The sequence below is a fragment of the Trichechus manatus genome, unplaced genomic scaffold, assembly GCF_000243295.1.
Source record: "Trichechus manatus latirostris isolate Lorelei unplaced genomic scaffold, TriManLat1.0 scaffold00043, whole genome shotgun sequence".
Classification (NCBI taxonomy): Eukaryota; Metazoa; Chordata; class Mammalia; order Sirenia; family Trichechidae; genus Trichechus; species Trichechus manatus.
This window is the reverse complement of record NW_004443979.1, coordinates 8356405-8373459: the sequence shown is the minus strand read 5'-3', so window position 1 is coordinate 8373459 and position 17055 is coordinate 8356405. Positions and strand designations below refer to the sequence as shown.

The 17055-nt window shown below is 35.7% G+C and overlaps 1 protein-coding gene across 1 annotated transcript in view; it reads left to right on the top strand.

Annotated features, from left to right (window-relative positions):
• The window catches only part of AKAP6 (A-kinase anchoring protein 6), a 404455-nt gene that overhangs the window by 311568 nt on the left and 75832 nt on the right, over positions 1-17055 (top strand). Inside the window, exon 9 of the mRNA XM_004376527.2 lies at positions 14671-14817. Within this exon, the coding sequence (XP_004376584.1) occupies positions 14671-14817 (147 nt within the window). The remainder of the gene's footprint in view (positions 1-14670; positions 14818-17055) is intronic.

Genomic DNA, 17055 nt, shown 5'->3' with positions numbered 1-17055 from the left:
GGGGTTGTTAACCAATGTCATAAAACAACATGTGTACTACCGTTTCATGAGAAACTATTTGTTCTGTAAGCCTTCACCTGAAGTACAATAAAAAAAATAAATAATAAGTTGTGTGTTTTAAAATCAAGGACTTTTGTTTTCTTTTTTAATGGTGCATTTTACATAGAGATCTGAAATCTGTTACAAACATTCGCTAATCACTTTTTAAAATATCTGTGGTAGATATGTGGCAAGTGCATCATTGTCCCTGTTTTATGGATGGTATGTCCATGGAAATGTGAAATGACTTGTCATGTAGCAAACAATATCAGAACAGAGGAAGAAGCAACAATCACAGGACTGATAATGCTCGGTGCAGAGGGCCTTCCTTTCCGTAGTGCTTAGGGAAAATCCTGGAAACCACAGGTTTTGGTAACTATTTCTTCTTGAAAAGCTGTCATTGTTGTTGCTGTAAGCTGTGCTAAATGGCCACGTCCTCATATTTCAGCCCCTTTTTGTTCCAGTCTCCTTAGTGAATTTTTTCAGACTTTATGCAGTCATCCCTATGTTTTTTCTATCTGATAATTTCAGGGAAGCCATTCACTTTCTCTCACTGTGATTGCCTTCCTCTTCTGCAGTGCTGTTTATTTTTTATGTAACTTTTATGATTTAGTCTGCAGACTAGTCATTCTTTGTTTCCTCTATCTGACTAAACCTTTATAATTTCCTTTATTACTGATTACTTTATCTCGGTTCATGTATGCATTTTCTTTACTTTGTTTTCCAAATCTTGACTTCTTCTTCTTCCTTTCTCTTATCATTCTTGTGATTAGCCATACATGTGCATGCGCGCGCGCGCACGCGCACGCACGCGCACGCACACATCCACACACACACACACACACACACACACACACACACACACACACTATGTTTCTCCTTGGTGGAGCTGTTCCAATAAACTTCCTTGAATGTTTATGGTGGAGTTCCTTACATAGCTTGGAAAATGCTCAGAAGCAGTTTTGCTCAGAAGCAGTTTTCATAAGGAAAGTTTTCTCTGAATGGTCTTAGTTTACACCAATAAATTCCACCTGTATTCCAGAGCGTCTTTAAACTGCAAGGCATCGTTCTAAGCAAAAGGCATGGCCATCAGCAAGAACTCTCCTACCTGCTTTTCTAGCCTCAACTTCAAACTATCAAAAACCTGTGGAGGTTTGGGAGATGAGCCTACACCAGACTGAATCCTGCCACAGAGGACACAAGGGTGGGGTTAAGGGTGTTTTGGCCACTCCAAGGTCACTTTGAATGGCCTTCTTGGACTTATTTACATTATTATTCCACGGGCCCACCAATTTCCTCAGACTTCTAGACTGAGATCTAAAGATGCATTTTCAAGAGCAATAGCATGCTAGCAAACTAAGCTGAAATTCCTTCTGAAAATTCTATTTCTGGGTTTTATCACTGTCTTACTGACCTTGGGCAAGTCATTTAGCTTTTATGTATCAATTTTTAATCTGTAAGACAGAAGTGATATCACTAACTTTCCCCATGGGCTTGCCATAAGAGAACAAAAAAGAAAACAATCCATTGAAATGACAGGCAAGCATTCTGAGGCTGGAGCAACAAACAGTGCTTAAAGCTTAAAGCCTGAAATCTCGAAATTTATTTTCTTAAAGTCCCTCTCTCTGGTAAATATGGGCAGATACCCCAAAGAAAAAAAAGGGGAGACTACAACAGAAATGTTTTTAAGTCTGTAGTAGACTGGTGTTAGAACTGGAAGTCAGACGCAGCCTCTTGTATGTGATCAAATGTTCTTGGGCTGAAAAAACACCACCTCATAAAGCGTGCCCCTCAGATAATTAAAGAATTTCTGTCACCTCTCTTTTTCTCTCGATACATTTGATAAAAACTTTTCTTGTGCCAGCCATTCTTGACCAACTAACTTTGCTCATGGTTTCTATCTGAAAATTGAGAATAATATTTACTGCATTAGATGTTCTGACCAAGTAAGTTTTTCACTGAGAAAGAACTTTCATGATAAATAAGGCAACACACTCTACTCATTTCTGTGCACTTATACTGTATCTGGCATATAGTTCAACAGCTGATATAGACCCATCTCGTCTCTCCTTTGGAAGAAGTTCAAATGAATATTTTACAACTACCTTCTATATCTAAGCCATAATGCTAAGCATTACAGTAAATAAAAAATGAATAATACACGGACCCTGACCTTATACAGCCATTGCAAGGGCTTATAATCTAATTCTGAAACCACATTTGTCCTCATCTGAAGTGAAGGCACCAGAGACAACCTCAAAAAGTGACCTAAGGCATCAAATATTTTTCTATACAGGGATTTAGGCAGCCAGCCCCCAAAATCCCATGGTATTGGATCTATTAAGATTATAGATGTGAAAACACTTTGAAAAGTTAAAAACATCATACAAAGATAAAGTCATGATGAGAAAACATAGAAGTATGATGGCATTTTCATTGTGTTTTGGGTGTGGGCAACCCTGGATGGTCTCTGTCTTAACACCTACCATCACATGGCAAGTTTTGGATATAGACACAACTACTCAACACTGGAGTCCATAGTCCCTGGTGATGCCCATTTGCACTAAATTTGATAAGATGCTTTAATGATGATGACAGTAAGGGGGATGGTGCCTTCAACCTTCATTTGGGCCTCTGATCCTCATAAATTTCTAAAGTCACCATGTTTTCCAACAACATCTTTTTGATAAACTACAATGGAGCAAGATATCCTTCTTGAAGAATCATTTTCAACAGAGTTAACATAAGAATCATATAGTCTTCCTTATGAAATTAATTTGGTATTATTTTTGAGGTGCACAACATCTTGGCAACTGCCTTGGTTTAAAACTCTATGTGATTTGGAAAAAGCACGTTTCAGAATGTTTAATTCAGCGATACAAAAGGCACTAATGAAATATGCATGTATGAATTTTATATCATATTAGTTCCCGCTTTCTTGAAATCTGAATAAAAGCCAAACATCTGGATTACGTTTGAAAAGCCTGAATTTCCAATTTTCAGAGAGATTCAATCTATTTTGACATTGCACACTTAGCTTTAACGTTCACAGTGTGCTATTAACATTACTTGCAATTGTAAAAAAAAAAAAAAGTCCAGATTTAAACAAACTTGGTGCCTCCTAATGCTAAAAATATATCTATATTTGAAATGACTGCTGCTGCACAACCATACATGTTCATAGTTTAGGCTTCGTCAGCATTTCCATTATAAATACTTGCATTGAAGGCCCGTAATTCAGCTATGAAGATATGGGGTAAGCTTATAAATTCTTCTATGATTGTCTATTAAAACAACGAAAGGCAGCTCATGTATCACTTAGTTTGAGAAACTATTCATGGACTCAGTGTTTTCTGAAGGCCTCAAATAGTCAAGGTACTCCATGGTTGACCAAAAAAGACATAGCCCTCATATTCTGAGTCTATTCAGATTTTCAAGAAAATAAGTAGATTTCTATTTTTGCAAATATTTAGGTGTGTAGTTTTTGGCAGCTAGAGTAAAGACGAGTGAGTATGTATGGTCATAGTTCAGGGAAATAAATATGGATAGCAATGCTTTATTTCATTTCATTATCATAGTTTTTTTAGGCCATGGCTGGTCAATTGAGTTGTAGGGATAGGGCAAGCAGAAGTCCCCTTCTACACAAGAGATCACAAGGAAGACAGAAGAATGCAATGCATCTGAAGTTTGCATAGTAGTAAGCCTTCTGTGGACTTTAATCTACCACACTTAAATTTTAGTGGATTTCTTGTAGCATGTATTAGGTGAGTCTCAGTCTTTTGTTATATATGGAGAACAGCTAACGTCAGAAGTTTTCCTTTTCTCTTCTTCTTAATATTATTTTGCTTCATTTTTTTTTAAAAGTCTTAAATTATATAAAAGTGACCAATTAAATGAAAATAGATGTTTTGGAGTCATTTGTTTAGGTTGGGGGATGAAAACACAAAAGAGATGATATTTTTAAATAGGAAATTTTTTAAAGGGGAAAACTGAGTTACGATACATTAATTTCTGCTCTTCGTGTCTTTTTTCCATCCTACATTGCCTACTCTAACAGATATTACATAACTGCCTAACTATTCTTACTATGTGCTGACATGACATTACGACAGCCCTGATATGGTGCATCATAATGAAACCGTAATTAGAGCAGTCATGATGTATTATGGAAATGATCCACATTGTCACTGAAGTGCATTGAAATGTGCAGAAAACCCATTGAGATGTGTAGATTTAGCCCAACTATGACATTTCATAGCATGGAGGAGAGCTTGCCATTATGCCCACACTGCTGGCAACAAGGATTATAGGACATTTCTTAGGTATCTGTTGGAGAAAGGTCTGTATTTATAGCAGGAAATTTTTGTGAGTAGCATTTGTGAAGTTTATGTCTTTGAAAAAAATGTACAGGAAGAACCTAGTTGAAAAATAGGTGTAACTGCATAAATTCTGCAATAGAAGCCCCCTGTATTTATTAAGTAAAAGGACCTGAAAGGTTTCATTCAGTACCTCAGACTCAATGAAATGCCTTTCTAAAGTAGTATGAAGATTTTTAGAGAATTTTCAGTTAACCTTGCCCCTTCTTTTGGTATATTTTATAGCTTACATTTTATACGGTTGTATCTTTGCTAGGTTGTTGTTCTTTCAGTTTGCTGTGTGAGAAACTTATATCCAAGTCTTGTTCCAACAAGTGACAGCTTCGCCTCTGCGTGGTGTTTTTCAACCTTGTGTTTTCAGTTTTCTCCAGAGTAATGTGATTGTTATGCCTGATTGTTACGAATGTGGGCCCAAACAAAAGAACTCAGCTTTTCTAAAACAGAGAGGAGCTTTAGACTCTACTGTCTAGGCCAATCCTCATCCAATGCCTCATTGTCCGATAAAATATCCCAACCAAGTAGACTTCTCATCTCTGCCTGAACACCTCAGGTGAATGGGAAATTATTCTCCCCCGTGATTCCTATGCACTTACGCTTCAGCCATTGATCCCAAGGCTGACTTCTGAGGTCAGATGAAACAAATTAATTTTTGTTTTTTTATGTAAAAGTTCTCCAAATATTCCAAGTTTGCTGACATGTCATTCCCTCTCTTCTCTCACTTCCAAATCTTATTTTCCCTTTGGTTGAGTACCTCCAGCTCCTTCAACAGCTTTCCCCTTGCAGAAGTGTTGAATCTTTTCCCTTCCTTAAGTGCTCTCCTTTGGGCATATAATTCATTGTCTGGGTCCTTTTTGGAAAATGGAACCCAACCAGAGTCAAGAATCCAGGCTTGAGGCTAACAGATCACAGTCAAGCTGATTCATTTATTAGCTTTCTTATTTTTGACCATTTATCTCAATCTAGTCCGAAATCATGTTTGCTTTTTTTTGACTCTATATTTCCACTGTCTGTTGATTCATATTGAACCTAAAATAATTGAAGCCTAGTCACTTCCATTCTTAATTCAGTTTTTTTTGGGGGGTGCGGTAGGGAGGTGGGAGAAAAGGGTGTAGTAATTAACTGCATATCAAGTTTGAAATATGTATTTCTTCTCCTTTGATTTGATCCATTATGCCAGCCTGTCTTGTTCCCTTTAAAGCCTAATATCATCATCTACAATAGATTTGTGAAGTAGTTGCCTGCGGATTCGGATCCCACTCAGAAGACATAGTTTGGCCTGTACGGTGTTAGAAAGTTATAATGCAACATTTAAAAAATATTAGATTCCACATAAAAGTATGTATTTCTAGCTTCTCTTAAAAAATACACCTGGCCATACCGAAGCTATATTCCTGCATGAAAACAGCTGGTAGAACTGAGTGGTGGTTGAGCCTTTTAGGTGGGACATGTTATCTCTGATCTCTCTCATCCTCCATAGTGCATACTACTTCCTCTTGTCTCACTGAGACAAGAGATCTGATTTTGGTAATCATTGCATTTATGCATTGTTTTTATTTTAGTAAATATTTCTCTTTTTCCATGATACTGGTAATAATTAGAATCTGACAGAAGACTTATCCTTTCCCAAATCAACTCCTTTACATTACCTGTCAGGTAGTAGTGTGCTGGAGCTGGCTAGTCCTGGCTTGTGAGGCCAATTGTTAAATATTTAGGAATTTTTCTAGCAGTAACAACCGTTGGTAGTTCGGAATCTGCGATGGTGGGAGTATTTACACCAGGAAAATCAACAAACACTGCAAATCAGGGATTTTTTAATTTTTCCAGAGAACCTGTTTACTAGCATACCATTAGCTATAAGAATTTGAATTTATGCTCTTGGAGCTACAATATTTATTATTCTTTATTGATTAATGAGATTAGTATAATCTGGCAATCTGATAAACATGCCATATACATGTTTTACTTATTCATGCCATTAGTAAAAATATTGAATAAGACTGGGCCAAAGAAGAGCCCTTTGGCTTAATAGTATCCATTAAAGCAGTTATCTTTACATATAGTTGTTCAACAGGTTCTCAGCAAAACTCCCTGTGCTTCTATGCTTCTATATGATTGCATCCATCTGTTCACTTCACGCGTTTGAAAATCTAATGGAAGCACATACACCTGATCCAGGAATTCACATCCTTGCTGTAGGGATTTAAGTCATTAGCTTTTGGATGTATGTTCATAGTAATTTAATTATGTTTAAAATCTGGTTAGTAGTGTAGTAAATAACTGGTATTGCTACAAAATTGCATTGAGAAGGTAATAGGATTGAATTTCTACACAAGTTGACACGCAATTAAAATTTCCATATATCCAATGAGTTTGCCAGTTCTTGGCCAGAAAACTAGAGTAAATGCCTTCCTATTAAGCTGATCACTTCAAAACAGGCAAAATTTATAATAAAGCAAAATCAGGTCTCGATGCATCAACTAAAACTTGTATTTGGCTTATCAAATACAGATAAAAAGCAAGAAATAGACTGAAGAGCACCCGTGATATTTCTTCCTTAAGTTCCTGTATTTATTATTGACACTGGAGGAAAAAATAACACATTAAAATCTCCTTACTGAATTACTGTCCTAAACCAATAGATCCATGGGGCTTGTTCAGCTAAAAGCCACAACAGACTTTGTAATGCAATGATGTAATCTTGGCTTTGTGTCATTTATATTCAACCTTAAAAAAACAATTTTCCTGAATAGACAGGCTGACAACAATATTGTTCGGTGTGGGTTTTTATTTGGATTGTTTCCAAATGGTTCACATGCCTTCACAGTAACACACATCATGCCTGCTTACATTTTTTTTTTTTTTTTTTTTTTTTGCCTGAATTCCAAAGTTTTCCCCTTTTACTAGCTTTCTATTTTTCTTTTAAGGTCTCAGTTATGTTTGTAAAACTAACCAGCTCCACCACAAAATTAGGATGTATCTTGCAGAGTGCATTCATTTTACTTTTTGCATATTTTTCCCGAGGTCATGTCAAGGTTAGTTTGAATTCCATCCTACATTAAGACTTCTTTCACAGCTATTTAGCTCGGCAGCCTACTCCCCGCTGGGGTCTGCCCCCTGGGCACGGCAAAGCTTCAGACCTGACAAATCACACACAGATGAAGCTGTACAGTTTTTTAAACAGTTTCATCAGTAGCTTTTTTTTTCTTTTTCACTATTCTCCTTCGTGTTAAGATTTTTTTTCTCTGCATTACCGTTTCAGGAATGTTGATTTCTATTTGAGACAGTTTGTTATTACATCAGAGTTGCAAACTAGCAATATTATTTATTTTATACTAAATTATACTAATAACCTTCTAGTCACCAAGACTACAGACCTACAGACCATTCCTGACTAGTATGACTGTAGTTGCATTGTTAGAGTTGGAAAGGTGAAGATATCACAGAGTCTACCAGAATCGGAAAAAAAAAAAAAAAAAATCAGCCGTAACAATGATACTGGTTTATCACATATTATGAGTTGAGCCTGGAAATATTTCTCAAATGGATAGTAATATGCTCTTATCAGTATTTTAGCAAATTGTGAAACTAATGGTGCAACTCCATTTCCTGTTTAATTGATGAAGTTAAAAAGCTTGGTTTCTAATGAGTGTATTAGCAAACAGTTTTCCCTTTACAGGCTTAAATAGATCAGGATTTTTTAAAGCAGCTTCCTGTTCTTATTTTTATAGGATGAAAAATACTGACTGCCACAAAATTGCTAGATTAACTGAAGAAATGGTGTAATTGTTGTACAGTCATTTTGGCAATGTCAGACGACCAGATTATACTTTACAAGTTCCTACACTAGAAAGTAGTTTATTTTCTTTTACAAACCATAGGCTTTTTATTACATTTTCATTCAGGACAAGCAACACCTCAAGATCTTAACTGCAGACTAAGCAGAAAACTTAGAAATGAGAGACAAAATAATATTTGAATGATTCTCCTCCTTGGTCCACTTTTACAGTTAGCTCAGCATGAATGTACCCAGTGAAGGGCTCTATAAAAGGTTGGTTGGTTGCAAACTAATTAAAGACAGGTCTAAATAGAAAAAGAAAAGAAAAGGGGATCAAAGGAATTACGTTAGATGTCAGGATGTTTGTTGTTTAGGGACATTTTATTTCAATTTTTGTAATTCTATTCTAGAAAAAAAGCTAAATTCTAAAAATGTCCACTTTTTTGGCCACAATTCCATATTTGCATTATATTTGTAATAAGATACATGTCAACAGGCAAACATCTTGAAGAAATCATTTCAGCATTGGCGCATTTACACATTATGGTGAAAAGAGAGGCTTGTGCTTTTCACGCAGTGCATTTCAGTCTTCAATTAATGTGAAAGCACTACAATGCCTATGCAACTTCTCTTGCCTAGTGGTGCACCATTTATCATTGCAGTTTTACATTGACCTTGACACCCACTTCATTAGAATAAAGATTGTCTACCATTTAGGTTACATTGTTCCTCTGCACAGAGACCCCATGCAAATTTCTGTTCAGATAGAAGAGCTGCGAGGCTGTCAGAGGTCATCTGCATTAAATGATTGCAGCTATTTTCCAACTGCTTCTTTTCATTCTACTCAATTCAGGCCAGGAGGATCAATCAAGTCCTCTGCCTGAAACAGTGGGACTGCTGGGAATATAACTGTTTTTGGTAGTAGTGGATATGCCCTAAACAGTATTAAATATTTAATATAAACTCATTAAAGGCCATGCAAAATCTCCAGAAAGATATCAAATTTGTAGAAAAATACAAGGGGCTAGAGAACCTTTTTATAAAATAACTAGCATAATAATGATCAATTTCATAATTTTCGAGGGTATGATCACAATAGTTCTTGAACTTAGTGAATCTTTTCTGTAGGAGACTTTGTTCTCTCCCTTGGGAGAAGGACAAGACAGGCCGACTTAGTGTTACATGAAATTGACATGAAAGCTTTTACTTACTGATGTTTTTATTTTTGTCCTATAACAATGAATTCTGCTCTGGCTATATTTATTAATAAAAGCTTAGGTATTTGTTACGTAAAAGCAATGATTGGGGAAATAAGTTGTCAGGTCTTCTACTTAAGTTTTCTGAGTGATATAATTGGAATTAAATTATTAATGGGAGATACTTTAAAAAAGATGGTTTTATGATCTTCTATTAGGGCATTTGCAATTCATTTTAATATTTGTAGTTTGATTTATATTAAAGATAATGCAATCTATGTCCAATTAACAATACATGACCAATATAATGTGATTTCCAGATCATGCAAATGGAATAAGCTAGGAGAGGGGGGAAACTCAATTCTTAACCTCAGATGTAATTTGCTGTGCGAGTTCTGGCAATTTTAAATGACATTGCACTTTTTAATTTTTCCGAAGGCTCAGCAGCAAATTTATCCCAATCAAGAAAGCCTATTATTAATTTACAAGGACAATTGTAGGAGTCTTTATAATTTCTCTGTCCAATTATTCGCCATAAATTGCTAGTGGTAAAATACAAGGAGTTTGCAAGAAGTAACGACTATTATTTGTCTTGGGTTTGAACCCTCTTCTTCAATCTTGAACGTCTTCCCCAAGTGTTGGTGATATGGGCTCCATATGAAACATCACATGTGTTGTGAGACGCCGGATGCTGGTGTTCTGAAAAAGAGGACAGCACAAGAGCTGCTGTGAAGGCGAGACTGGCCCCTGGCAGATTCCTGCACTCGGCATGTATAGTCGAGCTGTGGACCCTGGACTTTTGTATAAAAAGACTCTTTGTTCACCACTGAATGGCATTAGGCATGGACTTGCTGAGGGGCCACCATGAAGCCTCGCATGAGGAGGGCAAACACTAGCCAGAAAACACAATATACGAGTCATAGACAAACACATCACTGCATTTTTGTGCAAAAATGCCTGTTTTCACACATAATTTTGCCAGTAGTTGGGTGTTTGGGTGTTTTCCTAGCATATGTTTTCTTGTCAGTAGACTAGGATAGATTTTATTTTCTTGGTGTATATCTCTCCAGCCATCTCTCTATGGCTATGTGTCTGTCATATGTGTATGGAGGAAGAGAGGTTATGCTTATATACACAGCTGCTTGTTGTATTACTTTGCACCAGGAAAGATATGCACACTTGTCATTACAATAGCTACATCATTTTTCTTGTTTTAATTTTCCTAACATGAACCCAGTAAAGCAATATGGTGCAAGACGTGAATACTCAAACCCTGATGACACAGACTCCGACAGCCCCTTTCTAATAATCTAGAAAATGCTGTGTTTTAATTCTTGCGTTTCTCGTAGCCAAAGCTTCACTCGCCATTCAGCAATGTCTGGTCTCTTTTCAGCATAACCAACAGAAGCACCATACAAAAGTCTTACAATGGATGTCTTAATCTCTCTGTGTGCTTTTAGAGCATTATTTTGAATTCCATCATGCTGCCTTTTTTCTTTCCTCTTCTGAAGTTTTATTACAACAGCAGAATTCCCAGGGAGCTTTGAGGGCAAGGTTCACATAATATACCCCTGAAGTTTTGCTTAGGTGGAATCCATCCCCCAGTCCTGGCCAGCTTTTGATGATCTTTCTATTTCAAAAAGATTCACTAGGTAGAGTCTTACAGCATTAGCTGTAGATAGTTTATTTTTTATTTTTTTATTTACTAGACAGTGAGCATCTACAACTCTTTCATGATGCTTTCTTTCTGTGACCTCTCAGTGACAAGGCATCTTGTTCTTTAACATTGAGGGAGGCAGAAAAATGCTTGAGTTGCTCAATGTGTGCCTTCTATACCAGTTTCAAAATGGCTTATTCTTCTGGTTTCCATGGTGACAATTAACACTGTTTCAAGGCATTATTCCAGTCTCCATTTGGGCAGAATTTTCGGTGTGATTTTTAACAAAAAGAAAGAAAGAAAAAGGTTGGGGGGGATCCTTTAGCATAACTGTCAAAAAAAGTTATCTCAATCAAGTCTTCATGCATTTCTGAGTATATTTATTTCAGAAATCCCTGTTTTTGCTGGCTTTGTTTTGTAATTCAGTTTTAGCATTTTGCTTTTAAAAAGTAAGCGCTGAATTAGAATTTTCTAAAAAATTCTTCAGTTCTTAGTTAAAACAGTAAACTTGTGTTCGTGATTATTTTTAATCCTTTTTTTAATATGTCATATATATATATATAAATGTTATATATATATAAGATGTATGGTATTTAGAATAAGAGTGGCCTGTGTTTTTAATTTAGATCATGCACATATCTATTAGGAGGCTTCATTAGTCAAAATTGAATTGGCCAAGCAAATATACTTAATAATGTAAATATGCCCTTTCAATAGAGTATATTTTATTTTTGGCTAGACAGAGAGGCCCACAGCAGGTGCTATGGGGAAATTAAATACTGGATGCTTATTTACCTTAGCACTCAAGAAAAGCCATCTGACTTTAACTTTGCTAATCTCGTTTTTGGCTATTGAAGAGTAGTCTATATCATAACATCCCCAGACTACAGGACACAATGGGGCAGCCTTTGCTCACTTACTGCTGTGGGTGGAATGAATATGAAGATTAAATTATCCTCTCACTATAGGGTAAAGTAGCCCTACTTGATAGGAAGGCAGAGAACTGATAGAGCTGGCAGCTGATTTCCCCCTCTAATGTTTCTGAAAAGATGGTGGAGAGAGAAGAGCAAGAACTATTAGGGTCAACAAAAATATAACTCGTGACATTATTACATACACAGCTTTAAGCCCTAAATCATATCAGATTCAACCTTCAGGGTGCTTCAAAAATTAAAATAAATATTTTCACCTTAAATTACATGACATTCTAGTACCTTTCATTCACATACCAATATGTCTAACAATTAACTGGATTCTCTTAGCTTTTATAGTTTGAAGGCATTGTCCATCAATCACATCTTTCATCAAGCTGTTTATACAGTAGGTTACATGGTGACAAAGACAGAGCATACATAAAGACAAGCTTTTAAATTTAATAACCTTTTCTAATAGCTGTTGCAGTGACTATTTGTACCACATTTCACAGAGAAAATTATTTTATTATGTCTAAAATTAAATTAATTGCTTTTTATATTCTTATTATTACAAGACTTATCATTTTTATGGAATACATCTAAACTGTTTTCTCTCTCAACTGGTCTGCTGTGTAGAAGCCATTCACATTTGGGGTTTAGAAGGGAGATGAGCTTGTCACAAGTACAAATGATAACTGGTCAACGCTGCTCCCAGGTGACACAGCCAGAGGACTCCCTCTGTCCATTAATTCATGTGGCATAAGTAAAGAGTTTGAATGGGATTCCTCTGCCTGCCTGAAATGCTGGTTCCCTCAATATTATGTCAAAGTCTTACAGAATTAATTAGTAAATCTTTATTAGCTACATCATCTTTAGATGGAAATCTGATTACATAAAGCAGACTGTCCTCTCCTCCAGTCATCACTCTGACAAATAAAACCCTTCTATCTTTCTAGAATACTTGTTGAGTGTTGAGTCCAGAAAACTCGAGTGGACAGTCTGGTTCCTAAGTGTTGGAGTAATGTGGGCCTAGTAATTGCCTGCCATTAGGAAATGCAGTCAGAATTTCCCATGTATCACGGGCCAAATTCTGAAAGAGCTCTAAAGCAACCCTTGATTTTTTTCATTATGCATAGTCACGCAGCTTTGGGTACTCTGACACCCTGAGCAACATTCACTAATAGTACGAAATGCTTTAAATCACCTCATTTAATACATTTTGATCTGTGAGCCACAAATGACTAACATTTGGAGAAGTTTACATAATACAAATGATGTGCATGTTTAGTGTAAATGAAAGATTAAAATATGAAACTAAAAGAATGCAAACATATGCATGCAAATGCTGAAGGTCTGTTAACCGAAACTGATTTCACACTTCTTTTCTTTTAAGCTGCTTCCAATTGTATTTTAGTTTGAGATTTTATGTAATATCGTATTTATAAGCTGAATAAAATCACCGAACTGGTAGAGCATGCTTTGAACTTACTGATTTTGGCCTAGACAAAAGCTTTTCTTATTATATAGAACAAGAGCACTTCTCTTAGTTCATTTAGGGCAAAGGGTAATGCTACCAAGGCCCTGAGTGACCTAACTTTGTGCCCCGAGTAAAGAAGTTTAGGGATTGCCGTTATGTTTCAGAAATGTGCTAAAAATGTAAAAGATGTTTAATATTTTTAACCAGAATCTAGTTTTTCTACTCAGAGATGTTTTTACATACACATTTTAAAAATTCAGCTACAGTAATTTATAGCCATTCATAATATAGAACTTTCTAACTATAAACCCATTGCCATCAAGTTGATTCTGACTCATAGTGACACTCTAGGACAGAATAGAACTGCTCCATAGGGTTTCCAAGGAGTGGTTGGTGGATTTGAACTGCTGATCTTTTGGTTGGCAGCCAAGCTGTTAACCACTGCACCACCAGGTTATCCAAATAGAGTTATTTGGAGAGAATCACCATAGTAACTGTCATATTAAATGGCACTTAAATTATCTCTAGCAAAACATCTTTTAGGAGAAACTCACCTGGCAGTTTGTCAGAATACAGTGTATGTTGTGGGGTAGGGCTCTGTAGTGAACTTTGATGCATGGGGACATTTTATAGTAATCCATAAAGAAGCACAGATTAGTAACCTTACCATTCCCAAAGTACTCGTTTTCTTTTTTCTCTATATGGACTTCTCCAAGTTGCCACAGAGTTTTTAAGTAAAAGAAAAATGAAAACAAAATGTTAACTGGGAATTTACTAGACTTACAGGATAAGAAGAAGGTCACATGATCTTTAAAAATAATTTTATTTGTTCCACTTCGGGATTGCTACTTTGGGGGCATGGATGAGAGGTGGGCAGCACTCTGGAGCCAAATGTTTAACTACCAAAATTAACTTAATAGTAAATCCTTCTAGACCAGATATTTTCCTGTTTGGAACAACTTAAATTAAAGATCAACTATGCTAGTGAACTTTAGTTTAAAAAGGCATAATTCTTAGTCAACTAAATGGAATATCTCAGATGTTTGTGTATGTGTATATAATATATATCATAGGGTTTAAACTGTTTTTGGCAATATTCCTCAACTACTCAAGGCACTTAAGTGTAGCCCCTTCTTAAATTTTATTGGAAACAAAAACTTTTAACACTCTATGCACAAAGATTTTCTAAGAAACCCTCTCTTCCTAATGATACCTTTTTCTCTCCTCTTGTTTTAGCGATACAGTGTGGAAATGTCCATCAGGCACCCAAAAAAGACAGAGCTGCTTACTAAGGTTGAAGCTTTGAAGAAAGGTGGCGTTTTACTGCCAAATGATCTCCTTGAAAAAGTGGATTCAATTAATGAAAAATGGGAACTGCTTGGGGTATTTGCATTTTTATTACTGTTTGTAGGTTATGTGTACATTTTTTGTGTAGTGAAGTACTCTGTCTGATTTCTAATTTGACGCACAAATATCTCTCTCTTTCAATTCACTACCTACATTTCAAACAAACTATTCATGCTATTATGGGGAAAAAACACTGCTTTTCCTCTTCTGTTGATTTTTTTTTTTTAATTCTGAGCTTGTCTCCTCTCAGATTTTAATAATTTTGGTTCTTTAATACATAAAAATGTAAGTAAAATATGCCATGTATTATGGGTATGCACCAAGTCAACTATAATATACTATATCTGATATACACTGACTGTCATGCTTGAATGAATGTTAATAGAATTTATTCTGAAGGTACATGTTAGAGACATCCACTGTTTAACTATTTACTGTCCCCTTAAGATGAAAAGTGGGGTTGTCACTATAGCTTTCAAGTCACACTAAAGCCGCCAAAACAAAGATGCAAATTTGACCCAAATCTGAATTGCAGAATTAAATCAGCCTCTGTTTTTGTGCCTCAATTTCCAGCTCACTTTTAACAAAAGCCAAAAAAAAAAAAAAAACTTTCATGTAATTCATTTCACGCAATGATGGGCTGGGTCTCAGCCAAAGATTGAGATGCAAGAATCTGGCAAAAAGGGAATATAGAGATTCTGTTACCCAGAGACCAGGATGGCACTGTGCAGGAGACAGTACTGTCCTTTTGTTGCAAGACAGCTGAGAGAGAGAGGTTAAACTATATTTTTTCATCAACTTCTCTCCTAAATTACCTTCACTTCAAATCAAGGGTAAGCTAAATTTTGTCAATTATGTAAATGATTAATTATAACAGTTTAGCATGGGTGGTGTTAGTTATGGAGCATAATTTTGCATGCCTTCAATTTTCTGCCTTAAAAAAATTTAACAAAAACTCCAAAAATATTTTGAATAAAAAACTCTCCATGTACCTTGATGTCTTGGAGGAATTCAGTGTTCAGTTTATGCCATGTTTAATCTAGGTAATTAAAAAACTGCAATTCAAGTCCTTGCTGTCTCATCTAAATTCACTACACTCTGCAGTTGAGCAAAGTAACTTAAAATGTTAAGAGTTTTTACTTCGACCAGTTCTTACATTACTTTCTAATGGTAATGAGTGGCACTCACCTTATAATATTGTGATTTAAATCAGAACCTACTAAATTCAGGAGTATCCATTGATCTAATGTAGGGGAAACGTGGTGAGTATATGGTGATATTTGAAGTTTCTTTACTAAAGAGATGAGAACTTTGTGTTTAATAGATGAAACAACAGTCTGTTTACATTATATTTTAATGTATTTAATACTAATTTGATAAATAACTAATAATAGTCTTTTCTGAAAATTGTTTAAAATATATCATGTATATTGCTTCCTCAAAATTTTAAATCAACATTATATTAAAGAAAATATATAGAATCGTTATCTTTTATGAGCTAGATATCTTAAAAATGGTTGCCATGTTGACAAAAATGCCATTCGTACACAACATGCAGAATTTTATAATGATTTTAGGGGAGAGTAGAGGTGGAGGGGAGATTTTAACGAAACCTGTGCCACACTAATACCACAAGGCCTACTGTTTTAATTGGCATGATTACATTTTAACTGGCATGGAAAAAAAAAAAATCAAAGACAAGGATTTTAACTTCTAACAATAGTAAAATAGAGGGATATGGTTTTTAATATTACTTTCATCTAAGGTGAACAGTGTGGAATGGAAATACATTAGAATGAAATGTCAGTGGTGCGTACAGTTTAATCTGTGAAATTTTGTCCCCTGTGCTGCATATTACTCTGTCTCAATTGCATATTAAACAACCCTATCAAGGCAGGCATTGGCATCTGCTGTGCTGACACAAATTGTGAATTAAATGAAATTGATGTCCTCTGTCGTATATTTATGAAGACGGACCATTCTCTGAAGTATTCTGTTTATGAAGAATTTATGATTGCAAACTGTTCCAGAACAAAAAAGTGGCAATAAATTCTTTTTTGTGACCCTACCCTCCAAGGGCATTGATTTCACCTCCTGCTGCTACTTTTGTTACAGCATAAAAACAATAGCTAAATCTGGATTCCACTGAGGGTCTTCAAATTATCAATATTTGCACCATGAAAATACAAGGGTGTTGCCAGGAAAGACTATTTTTCTGTTACAGTCTCACAAAGATGCTATTTACCAAACACCACCCAGCAGATTAATGTCTGT